Raw genomic sequence first — 26,651 nt, 5'->3', positions numbered from 1 at the left:
TGGGGAAATTAATGGAAGAATTTTACCTTTTAAAAGAATAACACACCAAGGCACTGAATTATCGCTCTGAATTTAATAATGTAATTGCGCACTCAGTTTAAACTTGAATATATTCTCACTACATGTATGGGGGATAATTTCTTGAAGGCGTTAAATATAACAAGGTACCCATATTCTTAATCCCTTTTGCTCTCAGGTTTAATGTAACATGTGACTTCTGTTGCCTGGATTTCAACTGATGTGCCATTTAAAAAATCGGTGATAAAAAGGTGTCCATTCTCTTTAGGCTGCAATTGTTTAGGCTACAATTCTGTATATACCCAACTGAGAGGACACCCTATTGTAAAATTGGTGAGACTTCCTCATGAGTAGATAAATTTAGGATTGCTCTGTTAGATAATTATTTTGAAAGTTTCTGAAGAACAGTTGAGCAGTTGATAACTCCCCCTTTTATAAGATCAAGGACGAGAAAGAACCTTTTTTGAGATGTAAATATAGAGGCTGCAGGGTCCATCTGGGAGGGGTGCATTTGGGCAGAGACCATTTTGCCTCAGGGCACTGACTAAAGAGACTGTGGGGAATGCTCCTAGATTTGCAGTTTCATCATTCTGGAAATCCAGGTCTACAGTTTAGGATTATTTGTTGATTATGAAAACCAGATCTGTATATTGAACACTGCTCTGATACAATGTTTTATAATTGCTTGGAACATGCTGAGTGTGATTCATATATAGTTAGTAATAATAATAATAATAACAACATAGGCTTGTAAGATCAGGCATGTTTCATTTCTCATGATTGTTATATGAAATCATATGCAATTTATATGAAAGAAGATGCAGTAGTAAGAATAGCCTTTAAAGCAAGCAAACATATGTCAGACATGCTTTCTAATGCTGTCAAATGTTATTAGTTTAAGTGTCCTGGACAACTTTGAAAGCATACATTAGTGACTAGCAGTAAGTCAGAGTTACCGGTGTTCTGACTTATTTCTACATGTAACAGATGGTGCTCGCTGTGAAAGACTGACAAGCTGTGGGATAGCAAAGCATTACTAATAAACCCCGTCATATGTTAAACTTGACCTGACATTAATCAGGTTTGGAATGCTTCTAATGAATCATGGATAGTAATTAGTGAGCTGATGCTATTAGTGAGCAGCAGTTTCATACTGTTTTCCTTTTTTTCAGGAAAAAACCACACAATTATGTTGCAATTTATAGTTAGTGATAATAACATTGTGCTATCTTTAGAGTTTTGTACAGTGAACTTTCCTTCTCTCCAACAGCCAGCCTGACCTAGTATGTTGAAAAAACTGGCCAGAGACAGTAATTACATTGCAGGTTGGGGCTGTGGACCGGCAAGTCACTAGTTGAAATTTTACCTCAGCAAGGAGCTCTCTGGGGGCAGCGTGGGGTAGGGGCTTCAGTCTTGTCGTCGAAATAGGAGTACTATCTCGCTTTTCCTCCTCTCAAGAAAAAAGACCAAAAGTAGCGGAGAATGCAGCCGTTTTTCACTCTGATTTGTTACAAAGGCTGGAAATGCTGCAGTTGCTTCGTTCTATGTCTATCTTAACTGGAGAAATACAACAGGGTTTTATTTTTAAAAATTGCTGCTGCTGTTCTTTGTTTATTTTGTTTGAAGTTAGATTTTTATCCTGCTTTTAAGGTATGAAAAACTCTTACTTGTATTTGGTTGTGCTTGGTGTCTTCATCTACCTGTATTCCAGCCGCTTTATCTCTGCTGCTCAGAACTCACTGGTAAATTAAGGAACTGAATATGAGAGAGAGGCAACACACATAAGGAAAATGGTGTCTAATGCTCAGGCCATCTCTGAATACCAAAGAGTTACCTGTAACAAAATTGGAAACTTGGCTGGGATAGCTGAAGTTGGTCCACCTGACATCATGGTGATGTCAGGAGATGTACATGTGGGTGGACCCGGCCACCTGTCAAAATGGTCTGTTGGGGTGGGGAAGCTGACCAAATCCTATGGCTCACCCCAGATGTCCCAATAATCATTGCCTGGTTTATCTTTGTCTTATATTTATTTATTTAATTTAAAATACCATATCGTAATCACTGGAACAAAAAATTGTATCACATTTATGTATCTTTGCAAGGATTATTTTATAATCTATTGCCAGATGCCAGGTTAGTTTTGCCTCCCATCTTCAAATGCACTGAAAAGCATCCTCATCCTCTTCAGTCTACCATCCTTAAAGTTTTAGAAAATGTGTATATCCCCTATAAAACTTTCAGAATTCAGATAGGTGGAGACAGAGTGTATATTTAAGCCCTGCTCATTTGAGCTCAGTGGTTCAAACTGACATATTCCTTAATGTGACCTTATATGTATGCTTTAAATCAGCAAGCTACTGAATCAATTATGCTTTGTGAGGCCATTTTAGTATTTTTTCAAAATCTTTGAGGAAAGTAAGTTAGTTTTTAGTGTATTTTTTTAGCATTGCCATGGGTGTTCACCTTTCATCTTTTGCAGAATAAGATCAGTAGTCTATGGTGTGTTTTTTTAAAAATGGAAATATTCTTCAGTTCAGATGAGGGCTAGGTTTTAAGAGTTCTGTTCATCCCACAGATTGCTGAGAAGTAATTTTTGTCTCCAGGGACTTGTTTTGAGGGCATCATATAAAACCACTAATAACAAAATGTTCACCTCAACAGACTTCTATCCCAAATATTTGTGGGTTTCATAATAAAATCTTCACAAATAAAAGCTTCCAAGTTACACAAGCTAACAGGAATAAAAAAAATATGTGGTGTTGGGAAGGATATTCAAAAGCAAGATGACTTATAAAAAGGAGAACACATTGGCCACGTTAGTGTGCTATGAGTGGCATGGCTGGGAGAAGTTATTAATAGTAAATCATCATTGTTTACTATTATGTTTGGACACAGCAATCATTCACGTGAAATCAGGGGGAAATAATGCAACCCATATAGGGACAGTTAATCTGTAAAATGGTTCCTATGCATTTTCCTTGGAATCATCCAGGACTATTGCCGGCTGCCTCTCATGGAGGCGAGATCAGGGCATTTGGTTGCAAGGCTTGTTCAATGTCTAATAAGATGTGCTTTATCTATGGAGGATTGTTGAGTCTGAATTGGCCGTATGTCTTCTTGCAGTGCAATCGTCAGCGTGCGAACTTTAGGAAAAAAGTAATTACAGTAGTTCATGGCTTTCATTGTTCTGCTTATCTTCTAAACGTACCTGTTTGTTTATTTAATGAGAAGCAAGTAGTAGATGCTGGAAACCAGTGTTTTCCAGTAAATGCTTTATTGCATTGATGTAGATGTCTATGTCTTATTTTTTGGCATGGCTACTATTCTTGTTATTGTAAAACCAAATAACTCTTTGATGTTTTTTACAGCTTCTTGAGGGAAATTTTGCTAGAGAAGTCAGTCATGAAGTGGACGGACTAATTTTTCAGCCTGTAGGAGTAAGTTGCCATGATTTTGACTTTTTAAATCACTGTATAATGGTTTCGTTATGGGGCGGGGGGTTTCATCAACTTGTGCTGTTGAGAATTTCATCATTCACTGCCAGAAAAATATTTAAGCAAATATTTATTTATTTGACCCTAAAATCCATTCTTTTTGGCTTTCTGAAGAATCCATTGGCTTAGATATGCAGTATCCTGTGTCTATCTTGAAATCTTCACAAAAATTTATCAAATTACTAGTTTTCCGCAAGCACTTCTTAATACAAAGACCATGAATATTTGAGCACATTGCTTGTACTTTTCTATCTTTATCAATATTTGATTGAATGTGTTTGAGTAAATTATCTTAAAGGATAAAATAAAAGCTGGCACTGAATGAAAATGTACAAATCTTGCTTACTATTTTATTTCTGAATTGTGGAAATTTTCCTGCAAAAAGACATTCTTGTTAATGGGATAAAGAATGGCATCCGTATTGACTTGGCAGTTAAATATACAGAAAAGCAACAGAAAGGGTAATTATATGGAACAAATGTGAAAAGGAAGCAGTAGTAATACTACTTTCCTTTCCTCAAATTGTGGTGACTTTGAATAGGCTAAATACAGGGCATGTTTATCACCCATAAACCTGTGTAGAACATGAATAAAAAAATTGACATTTATGTCATTAGCTTTGGTGTTAAACCCCAGTTTCCATACAAGTTAATAGTAAGTAGTTTCTTTCTTTTATCTTATGGACTTTGCTGCAGAGAACATTTGTAAGAGAAAAATGTTAATTCTCTGTTGTAGTAGACATTGTACAGTAGACAGTAGCATGGAGCTGTCCTTCTGCTTTTAATGTGTTAGCTATAGCTAGAATAATAATAGAGAGTATTTTAACTATATGACACCTTGAGTTAGGTAAGTCTGGATTTATGATAACTGTACAGCCTTTTGTAGTGTTGGAGCACCATTGGCATTCAGTCTGACCTATGTAGCCCAAAGATAGTAGCCAGATCTCTCATATTATTTTCCATAAGTTGTAACACATAGTGAACCCATATTAGGTCACTGTGTTTAAATAACCAATGAAAAATTAGTCTTTTGGAAACCCCCCATCCCACATATATATTTCAAGATGCTGCATCTGTCTTTGATTTTCAGTGACAGTTTTGAAACATCTTGTCCATCTTTTTAATATCAATATGTATTAGTGATTGCAAATGCTAATCATGTGATGTTTAAAACTTTAGAAGACACAAGGCTCTTAGTGTATCTTTTTCATCCTGTTTCTGGATATTCTTGTAGGTATAAATGTTGCTTTTCAAGTGTACAAATCTTTAAAACTTTGGAAATCCACCATAGAAAATTGGGTAATTTTGTGCTGTTGTATTATTCTCTGGTCTATATCCTTTCCCATGTACAAAGTCCATCTAAACACAAGAGCCCACATTGCCAACATGATCTTGTGAACTATAGATTACCACTGTGGCCAAAGTTTCAGACCTTTTGAGCCACAGATGCCAACCATCAAAAGTTTGAGAGCCACAAGATGTGCACAACCTTTACACAGTAGTTAAACATTAATTCATTTTTAGATTGATATACAATATTATCAGCTGATTTCAGTTTGGCCAGCTACTCTAATGAATGCAGAAAGTCAGGTTTGTTGACTGCTTAATTTTAATGTGGTTAGATTATTTCTCCTTAACTGTGATCCAGGAAGGCATTCAGATAAAACCTTTTTTTTGTTATTTGATCATAGTGGGATTTCAAGTTGCTTCCTTTATTGTGATGATACATTTCACAGGGCTGTGCCTCCTTTAACATTGAATACAATATCTTCCATTCTGGCTTAAATTTTGATTTTCTTCCTCATACTTGCTTTTTTTTTACATCTTGATAATATTATGCTTAAAGCTACTTTACGTATATAAATGGCATTTCCCAAGACTCTTGCATGAATTAGGATTAGATGCCACTGCAAACTCCATCATCAAATTAGAAAATGTTACTGCAGGGTGGTGAGGTGGGTCCAGCTCATTTCCTGCAGAAATAGTTACACAAGATCCTTTTTGAATGCTACAAATAAAGATTAAGGTTTTTTTTTTAACTTGGAAGGAGGGAGACAAACGCCTCCTTAATGCCATGTGTGGAAGGGAAAGTTCTAGGGTAGGTGCAGATTAATTCTCTCCTGTATGTTTTAATGCCCTTTGAAAAGCCCTTGTAGAGAGCAGAGTAATATTCCCCCTTTCTAGGTGTGGCCTGCAGATCATGGGTGGTGGATGAATTGGGGAAGGCCCCATAAACTGGGCCTCACTCCTGCATGGTGACCATGAGCAACACTGATTTACTGCTTACCCCTTTCCAGGCCTTGATAGACTCCTCTTTTTTTCTCTTCCCTGGGCTTGTTTTCATTTCTTCCCTTTCTATGGTGTTCATACTACCCCGGCAGTCTTTAGCAGCCAGTGACATTCTGCTCCTTTCCACATCTTTAGGCAGCTGCTTCTCTCCCCCACCCCATGCTACTTCAGCATTCTCGTCCCTCCCCATGTATAGTATTCCCCCCCCCCACTGCCTGCCTCTTAAATTACCTTTTCTGTCTGCTGAATTCCTGAGACTTCCCCTGTACCCCCAATGGCACTCACAGCCCAAGTGGTTGCAGAGGGCAGGGGATGCCTTATGTGCCAGGGAGGGTGCCAGGAAGTCCAAAATGCACAGACAACCTTGTTGGCTCAAGAGCTACAGTTAGATTGGTCAAAGAACCACATGTGACCCCTGAACTACAGTTTGACCATCCCAGTACTGTTATTTTATATACAGTGGTACCTCGGGTTACAAACTCCGCTAACCTGGAAGTAGTTACCTCGGGTTGCGAACTTTGCCCCAGGATGAGAACGAAAATCGTGCGACGGCGACAGCAGGAGGCCCCATTAGTGAAAGCGCGCCTCAGGTTAAGAACGGTTTCGGGTTAAGAACGGACCTCCGGAACGAATTAAGTTCGTAACCAGAGGTACCACTGTATAGCCTTATCAGAGTACAGTGGTACCTCAGGTTACATACGCTTCAGGTTACGTACGCTTCAGGTTACTGACTCCCCTAACCCAGAAATAGTGCTTCAGGTTAAGAACTTTGCTTCAGGATGAGAACAGAAATCGTGATTCGGTGGTGCGGCGGCAGCGGGAGGCCCCATTAGCTAAAGTGGTGCTTCAGGTTAAGAACAGTTTCAGGTTAAGAACAGACCTCCAGAACGAATTAAGTACTTAACCTGAGGTACCACTGTACAGAGATATTTCTGATAGCATTTAAAATATGCCAAGTGCCTTGATTATAGCAAAGGGAAATGCTTAAAGCTATCCTGCCTGCAATGTGCACATAGTTGACATTAATATGCACTGTGGGGACAGAAAATGAGATGCTACTTCCTTTCTATTTCTTCTTCTCTTTTCTTTTTCAGACCCTTTGCTTTTATTCTGCTCATCACTTTTCTCTGCTCTGCCACTTGTTTGGAGAGCGTAGACATTTAAAATGGCTATGTCTGCAATGAGAATGCAAACTTATTTATAAATCTACAATCTTTCTTATAGGGAAAATTGTACCAATTTCGTGGTAGTTTTTACTATTGGAGCATTTTTCAATCTAAGCAATACTGCAGATTTATAAATTCACATTCACATGCCCCTTTTGCAAGTGTTATCCTTTTTTTGTTCAAACCGATACTTCAGAAATCTTTGCTTCTTTTAAAATGGTACCGGTCAGAGAAACTCAAAATGCTTACTCTTAAGGAAAATTATTTAAGCTAGCTGCTTTGGAAATTACAGCCTTCTGTGGGATGTCTTTTTGGGCTTTTGAGGCCACTTGATATTTAAGTAAGCAGTCTCTGCAAAATTGATTTACCTACTGCATAGAAGCATTATTGACTTCCTCTGAAAAGGGAAGACAGCTTATTTTCATTTATAAAGCTTTCCTAAAGTGATTTCTGACTCCATATAGAGAAAGATGAATTAGAAATGTGCATTCTGTAATGAAAGTTTTTTTCGTTGTTGTTGTTAATCGGGAACGAGTTTCAAAATACATTTTTTGACCTTTGGTTATTTTAGGGTTTCAGTATCTAGGATTTCTTTTAAATACATTTAATTAGCACAAACTTTAAAATGGTGCATTTTCCTAATTTTTCTTTTTAACCAACATCTCATTAAATTAAACTAGCTGTATTATCCAGAAATAAGCGAGTAAATTTCAATATGCCTTCAAATTCTTTGTACTTTTGAGTAGAAAATCTTTCACAGCACTTTTAAATACATTTAAAGGAGCAAAGGAATAAAGTTAGTTTTAAGCCACAAATATTTTATAATACTCTTTAACAGTCTCAGCTAGCTGGAATCCATAATGACCTATTAGTTATTTACATCATACCAAATGAAGCAGGGCAAATTCATCAGTGTGCCGCATTGTAAAAGTGCACTTCAGATTGTACCGGTTAATAATCTATTATATGGCTCCAAAAGGTTATGTTTTGTGCTACACCACAGAAGCAATTTCCCCTAAACCACCTCCTAGGGTATAATTGGTGCTCTATGTTTCTTAGTTCTTTATGATTTTAAAGAAAACTATTATGTGAGCTGGCAAGAGATTTTTCAATAATGTTAATTAGAAACTGTGCATGCAAAGCTAAGATTTGGCTTTACTTACCATTATTAGAAGTAGATGTCCTTGCATTATTATTATTTAATATTGATATCACTGTAATACCCACTGCCTGCAATCAGTGTCAATTGATTAATGTCCTATGCAGATATGTATGACTCCTTTATATGAAGAGCTGTTTAAAGAAAAAATGAAGACAGGCAAACACAATATAAATGGGAGAATTTTTATTATTGGTTGGGAGTAAGGGTACCTTATACATTGCACTGGGATGTTATAAATGTTCCCAATACACATACAAATGTGCTACCAGTCAATCTTATACTCAGTTCCTGTGGAGCAGGGACTCCCCTAGAATCTAGGGTCACACAGTGGTTTTTGTATCAAACCTAAATTGAAGTCTTGCCAATAACTCTTTTCTAAAAATGTATTTTAAAAATAAAGAGAAAACATTCAAGCTTATATTTCTCACCATATACTGAATATTAACACCCATGGTACATATTTGTACCATAACTTGAGACATTTTAGACATACAACTTTAGTAGATATTTTCTGCTGTTATAATAAGGTTCTCAGTGGTACTGAAAACTTGAACATCATTAGCATTTTTAACATTGTTCAGGAAGCAGCATGTCTACAGATGGCATTAGTTTCCCAGAAACATGCTATTTTATGTTTTATTGCTGCCACTGATAATACTTTTTGAGTTTTCTGTGCTATAGTGCTTCTAGTGATAAGAACATCCCACAGTAAAGGAAAGAGGTCAAGTGGAATTGGGGTGCTGGGGAATTTATCAGAGAATTACAGAATTGTAGAATTGGAAGGGACCCAAGGGTCATCCAGTCCAACCCCCTGCAGTGCAAGAATCTCAACTAAAGCATGCATGACAGATGATCATCCAGCCTCTGTTTAAAAACCTCCAAGGAAGGAGAGTCCATCACCTTTCAAGGAAGCAAGTTTCACTGTCAAACAGCTCTTACTGTTAGAAAGTTCCTTCTGATGTTTAGTTGGAATCTCCTTTCTTGTAAATTCAAGCCATCGGTTTGAGTCCTACCCTCCAGAGCAGGATCTGAACAGATGTGATTATATTGTAGGACTTGGCTGTAGACAACAGTTTTGTCTTTCTGGATGGAAGCTAGAAGAAGCAGGTAAACATGGGTCAATAGGTTCCCTATCTAAGTTGGTTCGTACTTGTCTATTCTGTAGCAGCACATTATTATGCAGAAAGTGATCCTCATGTGTGGACTGGTTAAGGCTTTGATTGATGGTGGGTTTCTAAAATGTGCAGGGAGCCTCTACAAGGGCAGGAAGAACCCCACTTGAGAAGATTGCCCTGCAACATGTGGGCATTATGCACAGAATGGAAGCAGGGGGCAGAGCTAGCTTGTTTATTCCCACAGCTCCCCGTCATGTGTTTACCAAACATGGTTAGAGTACACCTAGAGTACATGTGTGTGCATGAGCACCTAGTTACAGACCAGGATTGATACAGTGCAGTTCGGTTGATTTGTCATGTAAATCACAAGAGACTTGGCTTTTTAAAACCTGCCATCATATCAGAACTAAAATATTCATAGACATTTCAGAACATGTTTGGGCAGACTGATCAGGTTGTGAATATTCTGCAAATGAAAGGGAGCTAAACTTGTCATAAATTATTTATAGTAAATCATTAGCTGAGCTCTAATCTTCGTATTGAGCTAGTTCATCTATATGGATTTCTTGTGCAAGCTGCCTTGAGGTTTTATTATTGTTATTTTTATTATTATCGAAGAAGGAAGGATAATAAACATATTGAACAAATGTTCTCTGTAGTTTCAAAAGCCCTGAAAGGTAAGAGTTTATTAAGTTGTGGATGACAACATGCAAGTTTCTAGCAAGTCATCATCCTCGTGATATTTATAACTTTGGAACAATCGCTTTGCTAGATCCATGTGTATAAAGAAATTGAAATGATGTCCCACGGCAACCCAAAGTCTCAAAATGTGAATTCTGTCACATGTAGACATTATGTAAACTAAAAATAATTGAGTGGTTGAATGCTGCAAATAAAGATTAGGTTTTTTTTTAACCTGGAAGAAAGTTGTGGTTGCAAAATAATAATAATTTTGCAGAACACTGGCTTTTCTGGTCGTGGTAGCAAGGACAAGAATGCTGGAGATCTCCCCCCCCCCCCCACCTCAAGCCAACCTCTGACCATCTTATTGAATCATCTCTCTGATTTTTGAGATTTTAGCAAGCCTTGTTCATATACTTTCAAGCATACCTTTAAAAGCTATGGCAGCTAGAAACTGGCTTTAAAACAGTGGGGGAGGGTTTGGGGCTGAGAGTCCCAGGAGTGAATTTTGTGCCCATTGCCATATTCCATACCCCTCTATAGTATTGCACCACAGAGAGAGCCCTGAACTTTGCTTGTGTAAGAGGTGGTATACTTTATGAGTCGAGCTGAAACATGTACCGAAGCTTTGATACTTTAAGGACCAAGGATAAATAACTTTTGTCAACACCTTGTTTTCTTCACACTTGTCTTTTATAACAGCTCATCAGCTTCCTCTTGTGTATATTCAGCTTCAGACTGAAACTTGCATATTTGAAATTTAATGGATTAAATTTGTACAGTTGTCAGGCACGTTGAATATTGTGAGTAGTTTGAAGAATAAAAAAAACATGTTATGCTCCGGGACAAGGTCACAGTATGTTCGATGTTGTTGTGGCTAGGTGCTGTTCCAGGGATGATGTTACCATGGAGAGAGCTTTCGTTTCCATGACATTTGCTTGCAAATGTTGATAGGCCTTCAACCTGCAAAGGGTTTTGTCCTCTGACATGCATAGTGGGTGGTGGAATATTTCTTCTCAAACCTTTGTGTGTGTTTTGCTCTGCAAAAGTAATACAGTGGAATATTACAGAATACTTCTGACACCCAGGCATTGTACTTTTGTTTTTCCTTTAAAATTAAATTGTAAATTTGCTTCTTCAGTATTAACTTAAGAAAAAAACCAACAGGTAGATAGACATGCAACTGAAATCTCTGCTTTATTGCAAAGTTGTGAGTTAGAGAAAAGAAAGCCTTTAAACTGTGTTGCCAGGCAATGTTTTGTGAAGTAATCAATAAATTGATGTAAAAGACTATAAAATCTTAATTTTCTCTGTCTTTTTTAAAAACGACACCTTGAGGTGAAGTAGTTAGGTACATTTATATGGGTGCCACTTTATATGGTAACAGTTTTCCTAGAAAGGTAATTATGACAAATGTGATAGGAATCTGCTGGCAGCTCTTGTAATTCTTATATGTTGAAATTATTCTAATTGCTGTCATAAGTGCATCCTCTATATTGTTAATGATGCTTTCATATTGGTTATTGATGCTGGCACGTAAAGATTTTCTTTCCTCCTTCCTATTAACAGTTTTCTTTCCTCTCTAGAACAAAAAAGTCACAAACTTGCAATTATGTTGCTTCTTTTCAGCATTTCTGTATTGTAGAAGGAATAGAGAGGAAAAGAACAAGATGATAACATTTCAGATTAGGGATCAGGGACATTAAATTACTGGTTGCTTTTTTAAAAAAATGTGAATGCAATAATATTACCCCTTTTTCCTTCACCACTACCCTTAGGATTAATTTAATTTAATTTCAGCCATCCCACAGTGTTCATTATCCTTTATTAGGTTATTTGGTCCAATTATTTGAAATGTTCAGTGGGTCCTACAGTTTGTCCCATAATGACTTTTCTGAAGGTCCTGATGGTAAGCTTTTCGCTAAAACACAGTATTGTCCTAGAGAGATCATGAAAACTCTTACATCCAAATTTCGCTTGTGAACACCCAAAATATCAGCATCACAAGCCAGACATTGTCCTGACCCTGTACACTTGTAGAACTATGGTGGCATGACTGGTAAACAGCTCTAGTAGCTGCTGCTTTCCAATCCCTTCGTTCCTTCCAAACCTGTTGATGTTCATGAAGATCCACAATCAGTTTTTTGACATGAACATTTAGCAATTATTGTAGCTCTTCAGGTAGATTTCCATAACTTTCCCTTTGCATTATATCAAAATAATTCAGTTTGGATACCTATTAGGGTTTTGTTTGGCCAGATATTTTAATAACCCAGAAAAAAATTAGATTGATTGGTGGAAATATAACCATTATGTTTTTATATATGCTGGAAGCTGCCCAGAGTGGCTGGGATACAAATAATAAATTATTACTACTATTAACCTAGATTCAGGTGTAGCAAAAGAAAAGTAAGACTTTTTAACTAAACCAATTTCTTCTGTGTATGAAAACAGATAACAAAGGGGGGGTTTACTATCTTATATAGGCATGTAGATCATTTTCAAATAGCTGTTTTGCTCACAGTTTGCTCACAGTGATTGTTAGCAGGGTTTCTGTCAAGTGGTCATTTGAGCATTAACAAAAATGTAAACTTTTACTGCCATGAGTCACGCTGGAGACGCCTTTTTTCTTGATTTGGAATTACTTCTCAGCTCCTTATGTTTAAAAGCTTCCAGCTGCATTTTAAGTTTTATGTAAGTGTACATTATTAGAACGTCAGTACAGAGGTTGTCCTGGGAAAAGGTAATTACATTTTACAGATCTTGTTAGCATAATTATCCCATATTGCACACTCATTGGAGTCTGACAGGGTTGCTCAGAGCAAGGGGAAGGCAAAAGGAAATTAAACTTGAAAATCATTTGGTATATATCAAAGAGAGAGGGCAGAATAATTTGGAATACAGACAATAGCCAACATTTTAATTCACAGAATAGGCCCATTTTGACCCAGCCATCCACCTTACACAGCAGTTTTAATTCAACTTCACACACAGCAATTGATCTTTTTATAGCATGGCAGGTGCTGATTATTCTGCTACTTGGTAAAAGTTACATTTAAAGCAGCCCTCAGAGGAACACACATTAAAAGGAAAGAAACAGAAGAAAAGCATCTATAGAATGTCTTAGAGAGGTTCTCAAACTGTGGTCTGTGAACTCCATTCAGGCAGTCCATGAAAAGGTTATAGAACACTTTGATCACAGAAGCAGGCACGTCTGGTGCTCTAGAAAGGCAAGACTACAGTTGTGAAATATAGTATGATCCCATCTTACATTTAACTTGTACAATTTCAACCATACAAGGTTGAAAACAGTCTGGTTAAAATTGCACAAGTTAAATCCAAACAATGAGGAGAGCTCAAAAGCCTTTTTTGCACCAGGTATGATCGGGATACACCTTGCTTGCAGGGCAAGGCCTGCTCAGTATGCCAGCTCTGGGCATACAAATCAGCCTTAGGGTTCCACAGCTGATGCGCTGAGAGAGCCTTGCCTAGCAAGCAAAGCAGGAGCTTAAAATCTCTTTTTTGCGTCAGGTCCATTTGGTTTACCCAAGGCAAGAAAGAGCTTTTAACCCAGGCATAGGCAAACTTGGCCCTCCAGATGTTTTGTGACTACAACTCCCACGATCCCTAGCTAACAGGAACAGTGGTCAGGGATGATGGGAATTGTAGTCCCCAAACATCTGGAGGGCCAAGTTTGCCTATGCCTGTTTTAACCTCTCTGTCTTGCTTGCTTGGAGTACTAGGACTTCTCTCTCCCTTTTACTCTCTAGCCGCGGGGTGGCTCCAAGGGTTAGTTTATAGAGTCATACCTCGGGTTGAAGTAGCTTCGGGTTAAGCATTTTCGGGTTGCGTGTTACTTCTGGGTTTCGCCGCTCACGCATGCGCACTCAAAATGACGTCGGGTGCATGTGCAGAAGCGACGAACCGTGACATGCGCACGCTGGTTGCGTTGGCTTCAGGATGCGGATGGGGCCCTGGAACGGATCCCGTTTGCATCCAGAGGTACCACTGTACATGATTTTCATATCTGAAACCCACACATAATAAATGATTCTACTGTATTAGTAAGGCATGTGCTTTGATTCCTAAAACAAAAATCATTAAGTGATCTACGAAGACCCCCAGCCAGTCTCAAATGATCCGTGGTGTGTGGGAAGAGGGAAGCTTGAGAACTGCTTTGTTAGATTTTTGTTGTCATAGAGGTAGACCTTGAGATGGAATCATGAAACAGCTGGTTTGAGCTTCAGTTCTCTTTGTCAGATGCTGCTGGACTAAATTGTCTGGTATGCTGAATATAAAGCTATATTTGAGGCCTTTGGTCAGGCAGCTCTCCTGCCCTCAGCTGCTCCATATCTTATTTCTTAAACAATTCTACCAATTCTCTTTTTTTGGGTCCTTTACCCCAAAGCTTCCTCCTGTGTATTACGTCCCCCATTCCTTTTTAAAAAAAACAACAAGCCTTTACTGCAAAGCCGTTGGCCGCTAACTTTGTGTCCCACATCCCCCCATTGAAATGAAACGTAATTACATTGAATTGCATTTCCTCTCATCCTTCCCTTATTACCCTTCCCCTCACACCTTTTTCTGTCTTCACTTCACTTTAAAATTTAGACTGCAAACCCTTAAATAGCAGTGAGATTTTTGTTGTTGCTTGTATTACCCTAAAAGTGTGTGAATGGCACTAAACGAAGATGAGCTTTTTTTGATCTTGGGCTCCAATCACTGAACTATAGTAGATAGTAGATAGATTCCCCCGGTTTATAAAGAAATATTGCTGCCATATCTTCCCGAATGTAATGATTTAGCAGTGTCAGTGGGATGTTACATGTGTTCCCCTCTATATTAACTCTTTGCCTGTTGAAGACCAATTTATTCCTGTGGAATTAACCAAGGTTAAATTTATCCTTTGCAATTTTAATCTAGAACTCAGCATATGAATTTAATGTAATTAAAACTCATCATTGCATAATTATACACCAGAATATGCTTTTTGAAAGGATGATTTTGTTTCCGCTGTGAGATTATTTGAATTTAGGCTGTACAGTGCTTAAAGAATATGAAGCCATCAGGGTACAAGGTCCTCTAGTGATTAAAACAGCTTGTCCCTTGTTTTCTGCAAATCTAACCATAATTTGGGCTCTTCGTAAGAGAGCAGCACACAGTGCTTAATTATCATTGTTTACGTAGGTCTTGTTTTTATTAATATATTTATAATATATAAATAAGGTATTCCAGTAATCAGTCTGATGCTTTTGTATTCAAATTAGGAATGGACTGCAGTGACTAAAAGACAATCTCCTTATTACTTGAGTAAAAGTAATTAAAGGTGGGGAGCCTTTTATTCTTTACCTGAAGGTGATGTCTTGCCATTTTTGTCTGTGGCATCACTCTGCCAGTACTATACAGTGTTAGACTACTGACTAACTAAAGGTTGGCACAAGGATGACATACATTGAGGAGGAAAGCCAGATGAGTCAAATGAGTATTTTGGAGGACCTGCAACCAATCCATCACTTATTCTCCTTTCCATAAATTGTTGTTCAAAGTGGAGGTGCAGAAGGAATGGTAGATATAATAACACCTCCTGTGGTTTGGGTGAGAATAGTGCAACCAAAAGGACAAAGTATACAGATTTAATAGCTTGCCCTTTTCTGAACCAGGGACACATGCTGGAAATACAGTGGTTTCTAATTGGTGGGCTGTGGCTCTGATCTCTGCATCAAAGCAATTGTCAGTTGAGTCGTTGTTTTGTATTTTGTATGCTTTCAGATCACTTGAGATGGTCCTAGAGCGGTTTTGTGTTTAATAGGGCTGGAATGACTAATTTGTATTTCACAACTGTACTCAGATGCTGCTGTTGAAACACATACATGGTTAGAGTTTTAGTACAGTAAAGAAGTAAAATATCAGTCAAATGATACTGGCTTGAAAAAGTCACTTTTAAGGCAAAGTGGGAAACTAATGCACAGAGCCATTTTCTTAAGGCTTTCTTAATGCTGAAGGTGGTGAACTTGAAAATACTTATTACTCATTTTTACAATGAGATAAAGTGGCAGCATTCATAGCTGTAGCTGTACAACTGAGCACACAGGCAGCCGTGCAGGATAATCTACAGAGCCCTGCATACGTGTGAAGGCTGATATTTCAGAAAGATGAAGACTATGTCGATGACTGATTTTGCACTCTGTGGTGGCAGTAGATCATGCAGCCATTTTCCACTAGTGGTTTTAGCTACTAGGGTTCAGCGTGTTATGTACTTTAACCAACTCTATAACCCAAACATAACTTCTTAACTTTATCTCCCCACCTCATCTTTGGGGATTAACTAATGCAATTAATGACCAAATTGGGAAGCATTCCACAGGATTGTTGGGTCTTAACCTTATTCATAACTCAGGGAAAGAGTGCTTGGCAAACTGGCAAATCAAATTAGAATGGAGTTTAATTACTCAGTTTTTAATGATACTAACACATTTACCCTACCTGCTGGTTATTTCATTTGTCTCAAAGCAGCAGGACTATCATACTAGCCATTGGAATTAAGGTGGCACTCATCTTGTTTTCTAGCCTTTCTCTTACTGAACAGTTTCTTCCGGTTCCTACTGCCATTTGTCTTAATGATCATATGGGATAGACTGCAGTGTTCCCCAACCTTGGGCCTCCAGCTGTTTTTGGACTACAATTCCCATATCCTTGACCATTGGTCTTGCTAGCGAGGGATGATGGGAGTTGTAGTCCAAAAACAGCTGGAGGCCCAAGGTTGGGGAACACTGGGATAGAGGACCACTTGCTAAACCATGAAGCTTAAGAAAATGAACACTGATAATTTTTGTAGCTGCTTTAAGTCTGAAGGTTTTCAGCTGTGAACTCTCCTTTATATATATATATATAATTTTATTTGATTAAATGAAATAAACAAAAGAAACATTCTTCATCATCCATTAATACAAAAATATAAAACAAATCAACCAAAAGAAAGAATTTTTTTTATCTAACATAATAGAATAAAGAATATCTTCTTACTTTACATACAATTTCCCATCCACTCCATATTTCACATATTCATTATTAACTTATTGCCAAAACTTGTCAGATTGTTATCAAAGCCAAAAGTATAAATAAATATTTAATTATCTGTGGTCTCGATTCTTACTACCAACTAGTACAGGTGTTATTGGAATGCTACAACAGAGTTTAGACTGCGACAATTAAACAAAAAACAAAAAAACCCTCTCCTATCATATCAAATAAATAATGGGATTAATTATAATATTTAAATGAAGGTAGCTATGGAGAAAAATTTGTCATGTTTTTGTCATGCTCAGTGGAATATCAAGAAAAGCTATTAGTAGGCTTTTGAAATGAGATGTTTAATGAGGCCTGAGCTCTGAGTTTAAATTATGGCACGTAAGAAGCAGACATTTAACTGCTGTAATTACAAATATAATGTACAATAAAAATGTGTTGATCACATGCTTTCTGCCTGAAGACTAAGGAACAATTGAAATATCTCAAAGTATTGACAAGTCTAGTATATACGTGAAGAGTGCACTCAGTTCTCTGTGTGTCACTTCTTACGTAGCCGGTCAGCGCCATCAACACAGAGGAGGCTGATATCAGCAGGTTGGGGAGGGGACCTTTAGGTTTTGCAGAAGTACAGAAGATATTTAGACACATAACCTTGAAGGTAGTGGTGGGGAGCCCAAAAATCTTATGGAGGACTAGGTGGGCTCAAGGGGGCATGGAATGCTGACTGACCATTACAGGCACTGTAATGGAGTGGTTGGAAGTCTGAACAGAAGCACTGTAGACGACAATATTTCGTTGCAAGTCCAAGCTGTAATAGCTACTGTAATTTTCTAAATATTATTTGCTTGCCATTGTTGTTTGGAGTCCCTGCAAACCCAATAAAACCTTTTACATAAAGGTGCATAATCCCCTCTAACTGATGAAATTCAATCATGCTTTGTGCAATTACTGGAACAATAGACATTATTTTAAAATCAGATGTGTCCATTTTTCTCTGCCTGACATTCTAAACTGTACAGACTCGATCTACCATGAGGATTACAATGCATAAGTCTCTAGACCAGGCATTGCCAAACTTGGCTCTCCAGCTGTTTTTGAACTACAGTTCCCATCATCCCTGACCAATGGTCCTGTTAGCTAGGGATGATGGAAGTTGTAGTCCAAAAACAGCTGGAGGGCCGAGTTTTGCCACGCCTGCTCTAGACCCACTAGCTTCCCTATATGCCACAAGCAGAAGCATTTTTTCACAGAGAGAAACATTAAAATATATCACTTCACTCTCTGTGACACATAGTAAACTTCCTAAAAGATCCCAGTAAATAATGCGTACCTCCTTCCTTTATATGAGGAAGAGAGATGCAAAATGCACATTCATATATTTGTGATCCCTTTCATCAAGAACTACAGAACTAAATTGAAATTTTTTAGACCTTGTATCTCTGAAATGTATATATATATAAAATTGTGTGCACCCTAATCTCTGAGCAGTGTAAGAGATTTCAGGGGGTGCCACTACATACATAATTTTTCATTTTCTTACACTGAAGATCACTTCAGATCCTTGTATCTTCATGCTATATGATTTTATTTATACACATATAAAGGCTTAGCATAGGATGGAGACTTCCGGAGGCGGCGCCATCGGCAATGGCGGATTCCCTCTAGTCTGGAGGGAGAAGCTCCGCGGAAATCGGGTCTTGCCGCTACGGCGAAGCGGGGACCCTTTTGAAAATCACAGGCGGGTGAAGCCTGTGACCGTGGGACTCGGCGGGCACCTTCAGCGCCCCCCCAAATCGCGAGGGAACCCTGCGAGGGGCTCCGGAGCGTAATGGGGAGATTGGCGCGGTGCTGAGAGTCAATTGCTCTTTCCGTGGAGTGAAGCCGTGCAGCTGTTGCCGGAGAGCGCTGACCTTTTTCCTGTGACAATTCGGCTACTAAACAACTACCCGTGAGTAGATGAAGTTTCAAAGATAGGGATTAAACGGAAAAAAGGGACTAATTTGGCACTGAAGCGGGAAGGTGTAAACAGGAAGTCCACCTTCCACTTTCTGTATACAGATCAAAGCAAAGACTGTTTAAGCTAAGACCTGGAGAGTTGCATTTAAAGTCTTAAATCCGAACGTCAAAGCAAAAGAATTCCCTCCCTGAATTGCAGGAGAGGGGAGGGAAGAGGGGAAAGTAATTTTTTTTTGCCTGCAAAAAAAAGACAAGAAGGAGATAAAAGGGAATAAAGACCACCACTTAATCCCTGGGAACGGATTGCCAGGGTTGTTAGAACTGTTGTACTGAGAGTCGCACTATTTATGGACAATGTAACTTTTTGACAGCTAGCTCTGCTAGGGAGATACTTGTTAAAGGGTTTCTTTGGACTTGAAACTGTTGCCTATTTTGTTGAAGGGGGACTTTGGAAAAGTTGGAAAAGACATTCTATTGCAATATTATTGACTGCTACTGTGTCCCCCTAGAGGAACACTGAAATTGTTACAACTACTTGGGGAATTTTCCACTTTCAACTAGCCTGGGAATTTCCACTGCAAAACAAGCTTTGGCCGTGGGACTGACCTTGATTCTCAGACAAAGTGTGATGGAGGAAAAAGTAACAAGATCGGGTAAGGTCAGATTACAGCAGACCAGTGCAGTATCCCAGCAGCGTAGAGCATCTGCTTCCGGCCCTCCTGCACCACAGGGGGAAGATCCTGTACAAGCTGGGCCAAAAGGAATGGCCTCTGAAGAGGGATTTACTTCAGTATTAAACAAAATTTATGAAACATTGGAAAAATTAAGCAAACAAGTTACTGAAGCGACAACTAAAATTGACCAGAATACTTCTAGCATTAACAATTTGGGGCAGAAGGTGAACTCCAATACAGAATCTATTGAAAAACTGCTGCAAGAATCTACTTCTAATCGAAAGATAGCTGAGGAAGCAAGGGAAAAAGCAGCGGCTGTAGAGGAAAAAATAACACTGATATGCAAACAGCTTGGGGACCATCAGTCGCTTTTGTCTATGATTGAACTGAGGGAGAAACAGACTAATCTGAGGATCAGGGCGGTCCCTGAACTTGAAAAAGACAGCCTAAGTGATTTTCTTACACAGGAATTTGCAGGCTTTTGGAACTTGGATGACAAGCAAGACTTTAAGATAGTAAGTGCTTTTAGACTTGGAAGAGGAGGGAGAAAGAACAGGTCGAGAGACTGTTTGATTACCCTCCGATCAAAAGAGGAGAGAGATAAAATACTGAGTCTGCACTTCCAGAAGACCTTGGAAATAAACGATGCAAGAGTGGAGATATATAAGGACATTCCGAAATATCTTTTGGACCTTAGGTCTAACTACGGAGATTTGGTGGCCCTGTTGAGAGGAAATAGAACCATTTTTAGGTGGGAATTCCCCCAAGGCCTATCTTTTACCTTTAAAGAGAAAAAGTTTAAAATAAGATCAGTGGAAGATAAAGAAAAATTTCTGAGAGAACACGGAGAAGACCTTCAAAAAGAAGCTGTAGAAGAGCTAAGAGCTTTAAAACCAGGAGTACTAGACATAGTACCACCACCTTTGGGATTGGACAAGCTAGAAAAAGTGATACCACCGTCAGAACAAGAGGAGTTATTGGGAGCAATTGGAGGAAAGTAGAATAAATATACCATGTCTCTGCAATTATTAAGTTGGAACATTCATGGATTTAACTCCCCGGAGAAAAGGAGGAAAGTCTTTCATTTATTGAAAAAGGAACAATTGGACTTGATTTGTTTACAGGAAACACATGTGATAAGGCTACACAGGAAAGTATTGATTAATAAAAGATTGGGTCAAGAGTTTATTTCATCGGACAAGGTTAAAAAGAGAGGAGTTGTTATTTATGCAAAAGAGAGCCTATCACCGAAATTCGTTTTTAAAGATGATCAAGGAAGATTTGTGGCAATTGAAATTCAATCACAAGGAGAAAAAATTTTAATAGTAGGAGTTTATGCACTAAATGAGGGGAAATCTGAATTTTTTAAGAAATTGCATGAGACATTGTTAGACTATATGGATTACAACGTTATTATGATGGGAGACATGAATGGAGTGGTATCTACAAATATGGACAAGTCACAGAGACAGGTTGTAACTAAAGATGGCAGACTACCAAAAACCTTTTTTGAACTGACTGACAATATGGACTAGATTGATATTTGGAGAATTAAGAACCCCTTAGGAAGAGAGGGAACATTCTTTTCTGAAGCCAAAATGACATGGACAAGAATTGACCAAATATGGATAACTAGAGGACTGGCACCTAAGACTCGAAAAGTGGAAATTTGCCCAAAAACTTGCTCCGACCATAATGCTGTGAAAATGGAGATGAAACTAACACCAACCGGTTCCTTCAGATGGAGGATGAATGACACCTTGTTTAGAGATCAAGAGGTTATCAAGAAGGCCCAAAAAACCTTGAGAGACTATTTTGAGATAAATTTGAATACTATTACTGAAAAAAGAATAATCTGGGACGCAAGCAAAGCCGTTATGAGGGGGTTTCTGATTCAACAGAATACAATAAACAAGAGAGCCCCAAATGAGAAAAAAGATAAAATTTTGGAAAAAATAAAAGAGGGTGAGGAGAAACTAAGAGCGAAATCAAAGTCACAAGAGATTCTGAGAGAATCCCTGCTCAATGTGGATTACAAAATATTTGCTGATATCTTGGCTAGTAGATTGAAAAAAGTATTAGTGGAAGAGATACATAAGGACCAAGCCGGCTTTCTCCCTGGTAGACACTTGTCTGACAACATGAGGAATATAATTAACATTTTGGAGAAGTTGCAAGTGAACATCAATACCAAAGCAGTTTTAATTTCCATAGGTGCGGAGAAAGCCTTTGACAATATTTCTTGGAATTTTATGAAGAAAAATCTTCAGGGGATGGGGGTTGGTCAAGGGTTTGAAAATGGTATAAGTGCAATTTACTCAGAACAAAAGGCTAAACTAATAGTTAATAATGTGATGACAGAGGAATTTAAGATAGAGAAAGGGACACGACAAGGCTGCCCAATTTCCCCATTGCTTTTTATTTCAGTTCTGGAGGTTTTGTTAAATATGATTAGAAGGGACCGTCTGATTAAAGGTATTCAGGTCGGAGCCAAACAATACAAACTGAAAGCTTTTGCAGATGCCCTAGTTTTGACGTTACAGGAGCCAGAATCTAGTACGAAAAGAGTATTAGAACTGATTCAAGAATTTGGTCATGTGGCAGGATTTAAGTTGAACAAGTCAAAAACTAAAGTTCTTGAGAAAAATTTAACACCGATTGAGAAAGAGAGGTTTCAGAAGGAGACAGGTTTAACATTAGTTAAGAAAGTAAAATATCTGGGGGTTAATATGACTGCTAAGAACTTAAACTTATTTAAAGATAACTATGAGAAATGTTGGACAGAAGTGAAAAAAGACTTAGAAGTATGGTCAAATTTGAAGCTTTCCTTGTTGGGTCGAATTGCAGCTATAAAGATGAATGTATTGCCAAAAATGTTATTTTTGTTTCAATCATTGCAAATTTTGGACAAGATGGACTGTTTCAAGAAGTGGCAGAGAGATATTTCTAGATTTGTCTGGCAGGGCAAGAAGCCCAGAATAAAATTTAAAATATTAACTGACGCAAAGGAAAGAGGCGGATTTGCCCTGCCAGACCTTAAACTTTACTATGAATCAGCAGCATTCTGCTGGTTGAAAGATTGGCTGCTTTTTGAGAACACAGACATTTTGGACTTAGAAGGTTTTAATAATGTTTTTGGGTGGCATGCATATTTGTGGTACGACAAGGTTAAAGCACATAAAGCATTTAAAAACCATATTGTTAGGAAAGCATTGTTTAATGTCTGGATAAGATATAAAGATTTACTTGAAAATAAAACCCCAAGGTGGTTGTCACCAATGGAAGCAATGGCTCAGAAAAAGCTCAATATGGAGGCCAAATGGCCGAAATATTGGGAAATTTTGGAACAAGAAGGAGACAAATTGAAATTGCAGAGCTTTGAGAAATTAAAAGATAAAGTGCGAGACTGGCTTCATTATTATCAAATAAGAGAGGCCTATAATTTGGACAAAAAAATTGCCTTCCAGGTGGAAAAATCAAAATTGGAAACAGAACTGTTAGATCCCAAAACTAAGATACTTTCAAGAATGTATAACTTGCTGTTAAAATGGAATATGCAGGATGAAACGGTTAAATCTGCTATGATTAAATGGGCACAAGATGTTGGACATAACATTATGTTTGCTGACTGGGAACAGTTGTGGACCACCGGTATGAAATTTACGGCATGTAATGCCTTAAGAGAGAATATTATGAAAATGATATACAGGTGGTACATGACACCAGTCAAGCTTGCAAAAATATATCATCTGCCCGATAATAAATGTTGGAAATGTAAAGAAAATGAAGGTACATTCTTTCACCTTTGGTGGATGTGCCCAAAGATTAAGGCTTTCTGGAGATAATCTATAATGAAATGAAAAAGGTATTTAAATATACCTTTCTGAAGAAACCAGAGGCCTTTCTCCTGGGCATAGTCGGCCAATTGGTGCCAAAGAAGGATAGAACTTTCTTTATGTATGCAACAACAGCAGCAAGAATACTGATTGCAAAGTATTGGAAGACACAAGATTTACCCACCCTGGAAGAGTGGCAGATGAAGGTGATGGACTATATGGAATTGGCGGAAATGACTGGCAGAATCCGAGACCTGGGAGAAGAGTTGGTGGAAGAAGATTGGAAGAAATTTAAAGACTATCTGCAGAAACGTTGTAAAATTAATGAATGTTAAAATGATGCTGGATTGAAAATAAGTGGCATTAGCAACAAAGTTAATAAGAATATGCAGAAATGGATTGATAATGGATGAAAATATATAGTTATAATATGTTAAGATATAGAGTTAAGATAAATGAAAGAGGGTAAGGATTTGCTGATTTGATTATGTAAATGGGAATACAAAAAGGGGAGGTGTGAGGAGGTCAAGGAAACAAGCAAATGAGTTTACAGATATAAAAAATGGATTTGTTTTTAATTTTTTCTTACCTATTTGCTTTTTGCATTTTGTATTTTTTTTTGTTTTTCTTTTTTATGTATTTTTGTATGTTTTTCTTATTTCTTTCTTTTTATATGCTTTTTTCTTATTTTGTAAACCTTTGTTTTTTGCAAAATCTCAATAAATATTTATAAAAATAAATAAATAAAGGCTTAGCATAGGATGGAAGGTCTTTGGCTTTAACATTCTAACAGATCTGACTCCCCATTAATTTTATAGGACCCCACCCCCAAGCCCATAGCTTTGGATTCAGTTCAGAAAGCATGTCAAGCCTCTACTGTCTCTTCCATGCCCAGTTCAGAATTTCTTGCTGCTTTGTACAGCTTCAACACTCTGAATGATATAACCTCCAGCCAGGGAAAGGCCTCCCTCCCTCAACCCATTTTCTTGAAAGAGCTCCAGCTCTTTAGTTTCTATGGTCACACGAGTGCAGTTCTTTAGCTATGCAAAAAGATACTTAACAGACATGACTAGAGCCATTAACTTAATAACAGTCTTTTTTCCCTAAAAAATGTTTAGGAGTACTCTCATTTTCCTACTCATATTGAAATACTGCCCCTCAGTGAGGCCAAACTTATATTCACAAAATGTTTAGGGGTATGCGTACCCCTGCGTCCCCCCAGAAAAGAAAGCACTGCTTAACAAAGAGACTGTTTCAACAGCTTTAGCATTATCTTTTTCTACAGAATCCCATCTCACAGATATAATCACAGGCTTGCGGAGAGATCCCAAAAATGGCCTCCAGATTAACCTCCCTAACCTGTAATGTGCTGGTGTGTCTGTGAGGCCAGAGAAGTGTGCATGCACACGGAAGCTTATACCAGAACAAACTTAGTTGCTCTATAAGATGCTACTAGACATTTATGATTATTATTATTTTTATTTCGACTGTGTCAGACCAACATGGCTACCTACCAGAAGCCAGAGGGAAAGGTATGGGAGGGCAATAGAAATTATTGAATTGACCGTTTCATTTTAAGATAAGCATGTTGTTCTTGCAGTTATAGTCTAAATGAATGTTTTGAAAAGGTAAAGGTAAAGGACCCCTGAAAGTTAAGTCCAGTCGCAGAGGACTCTGGGGTTGCGGTACTCATCTCGCTTTACAGGCCGAGGGAACCAGTGTTTGTCTGCAGACATTTTTTCCGGGTCATGTGGCCAGCCTGACTAAGCCGCTTCTGGTGAACCAGAGCAGCACACAGAAACACCGTTTACCTTCCTGCCAGAGTGGTACCTATTAATCTACTTGCACTTTTGGGCATGCTTTTGAACTGATAGGTTGGCAGGAGCTGGGACCGAGCAACAGGAGCTCAACCCATCACGGGGATTTGAACCGCCGACCTCCAAGGTCATCAGAGCTGAAAGATAATTTACAGTGCAATCCTGTGCAATTTGGAAGCGAGTCTTACTGGGTTCAATAGGACTTATTACTACATAAGTGTGTGGAAGATGGCAGTCCCTTGCAAAGTAACATTACCCTGCACCACCATTTAACTATGTTTCTTGCAATCAAAACAATCAAGGAAGGGAAATAAACCATAGTCTCCTATGCTAAATTTGCAGGTTGTAATGATCCAAGTGCATAAGTGTGGGGACTTACTTCACCCTGTGTTTAGAAGCATGGAGTTGGGGAATGGATGAAATGCATAGCAGTAGACAGCGCTATTGTTAAATTGTGAGAATTTCTTTCATTTGTGGTATCTGCAGCTGAATGCCTAAGTACATTTAATGTAGATGGAGATAATACTGGGGATCTTCACCCTCCAGAAGCTGTTTGCCAAAGGGACTTGACCAAGTGAGACTAATGAATGGAAGGTTTGGCTTTTGTCTTTCTGGAAGGTTGGGCAAATTAGGTAATCATGGTAATGGCTCAGCCTTTGAGAGGAAGTAATTTATCTTGTGTGTGATTTCCCTCTCTCCTCTCATGGACAGTTAAGGCTAAGGACAATGGCAATCCAAGGCAGATTGCTACTGATTAAGACTAGCTGTCATAAGTGTAGGTGTATGGGCAAATTTTTGTTTAGATAATAGAGCAGAGAAAATGCTTGTCCAAAACATTTTTCAGCCTAAATGATTTGATTAATCTCCTGGATTTCCAAATCCCAGGAGTGCTATTCTAGTTGTGGAATTCTTCTTCCAATCTAAAAAAATATTTCCAGAGGTATAAAGCTTTAATATGCTTTATCTTAGATGGAGATATATGGAAACGCATTGCAGAAGTCAGCAGGGTTCTAACATCATTGGAGGTAAGTGGTTACCACCAAATCAATACCTCTTTGGGCCTTTATTTGGAAGAAGAAAAAGAAGAAAGTGTGGGACCCATATTTGGCTGGTTTCTTTTGCCCAGACTTCTAGAACCCAAACTAAAGCTAGTTTCAAGGCTGGCCTTGATTGCTGGTGTAATGGAGAGTTCTCAGTTGAAGAAAACACCTTTTAACATGTCATTTTTCCATCATAATAACTCTGTTTATGTAATAAAACTTTGGCTATTTTAGGATAAATTCCAGGGAAGCTGGTGATAAGGAAAAGTAGGCACGCAATTTTCTTTAGAAGCCATGGGTCAAGGGAATGATCCACAAAGGATCTAAAATTTTGGGGGCAAAAAGCTTATATTAAGGTAAAACTAAAGCAGA

At 38.2% G+C, this 26,651-nt stretch overlaps 1 protein-coding gene across 3 annotated transcripts in view; it reads left to right on the top strand.

Annotated features, from left to right (window-relative positions):
- The window catches only part of RNGTT (RNA guanylyltransferase and 5'-phosphatase), a 118,627-nt gene that overhangs the window by 66,038 nt on the left and 25,938 nt on the right, over nucleotides 1–26,651 (top strand). For 2 of the 3 annotated variants that reach the window (XR_014546838.1, XM_083608375.1), the window contains exon 12: nucleotides 3,390–3,458. The exons of the other annotated variant lie outside the window; for it this stretch is intronic. Coding sequence is in view for 1 of the 2 variants with exons in the window: in XM_083608375.1 (XP_083464501.1) it covers nucleotides 3,390–3,458 (69 nt within the window). In the remaining variant the exon portion in view is untranslated. The remainder of the gene's footprint in view (nucleotides 1–3,389; nucleotides 3,459–26,651) is intronic. 3 annotated transcript variants of the gene reach the window in all.

Source organism: Podarcis filfolensis (genome assembly GCF_964270895.1).
Source record: "Podarcis filfolensis genome assembly, chromosome: 3".
NCBI classification, from domain to species: Eukaryota; Metazoa; Chordata; class Lepidosauria; order Squamata; family Lacertidae; genus Podarcis; species Podarcis filfolensis.
The sequence above is the reverse complement of the archived record's forward strand: the minus strand, read 5'-3'. Positions and strand labels throughout refer to the sequence as shown.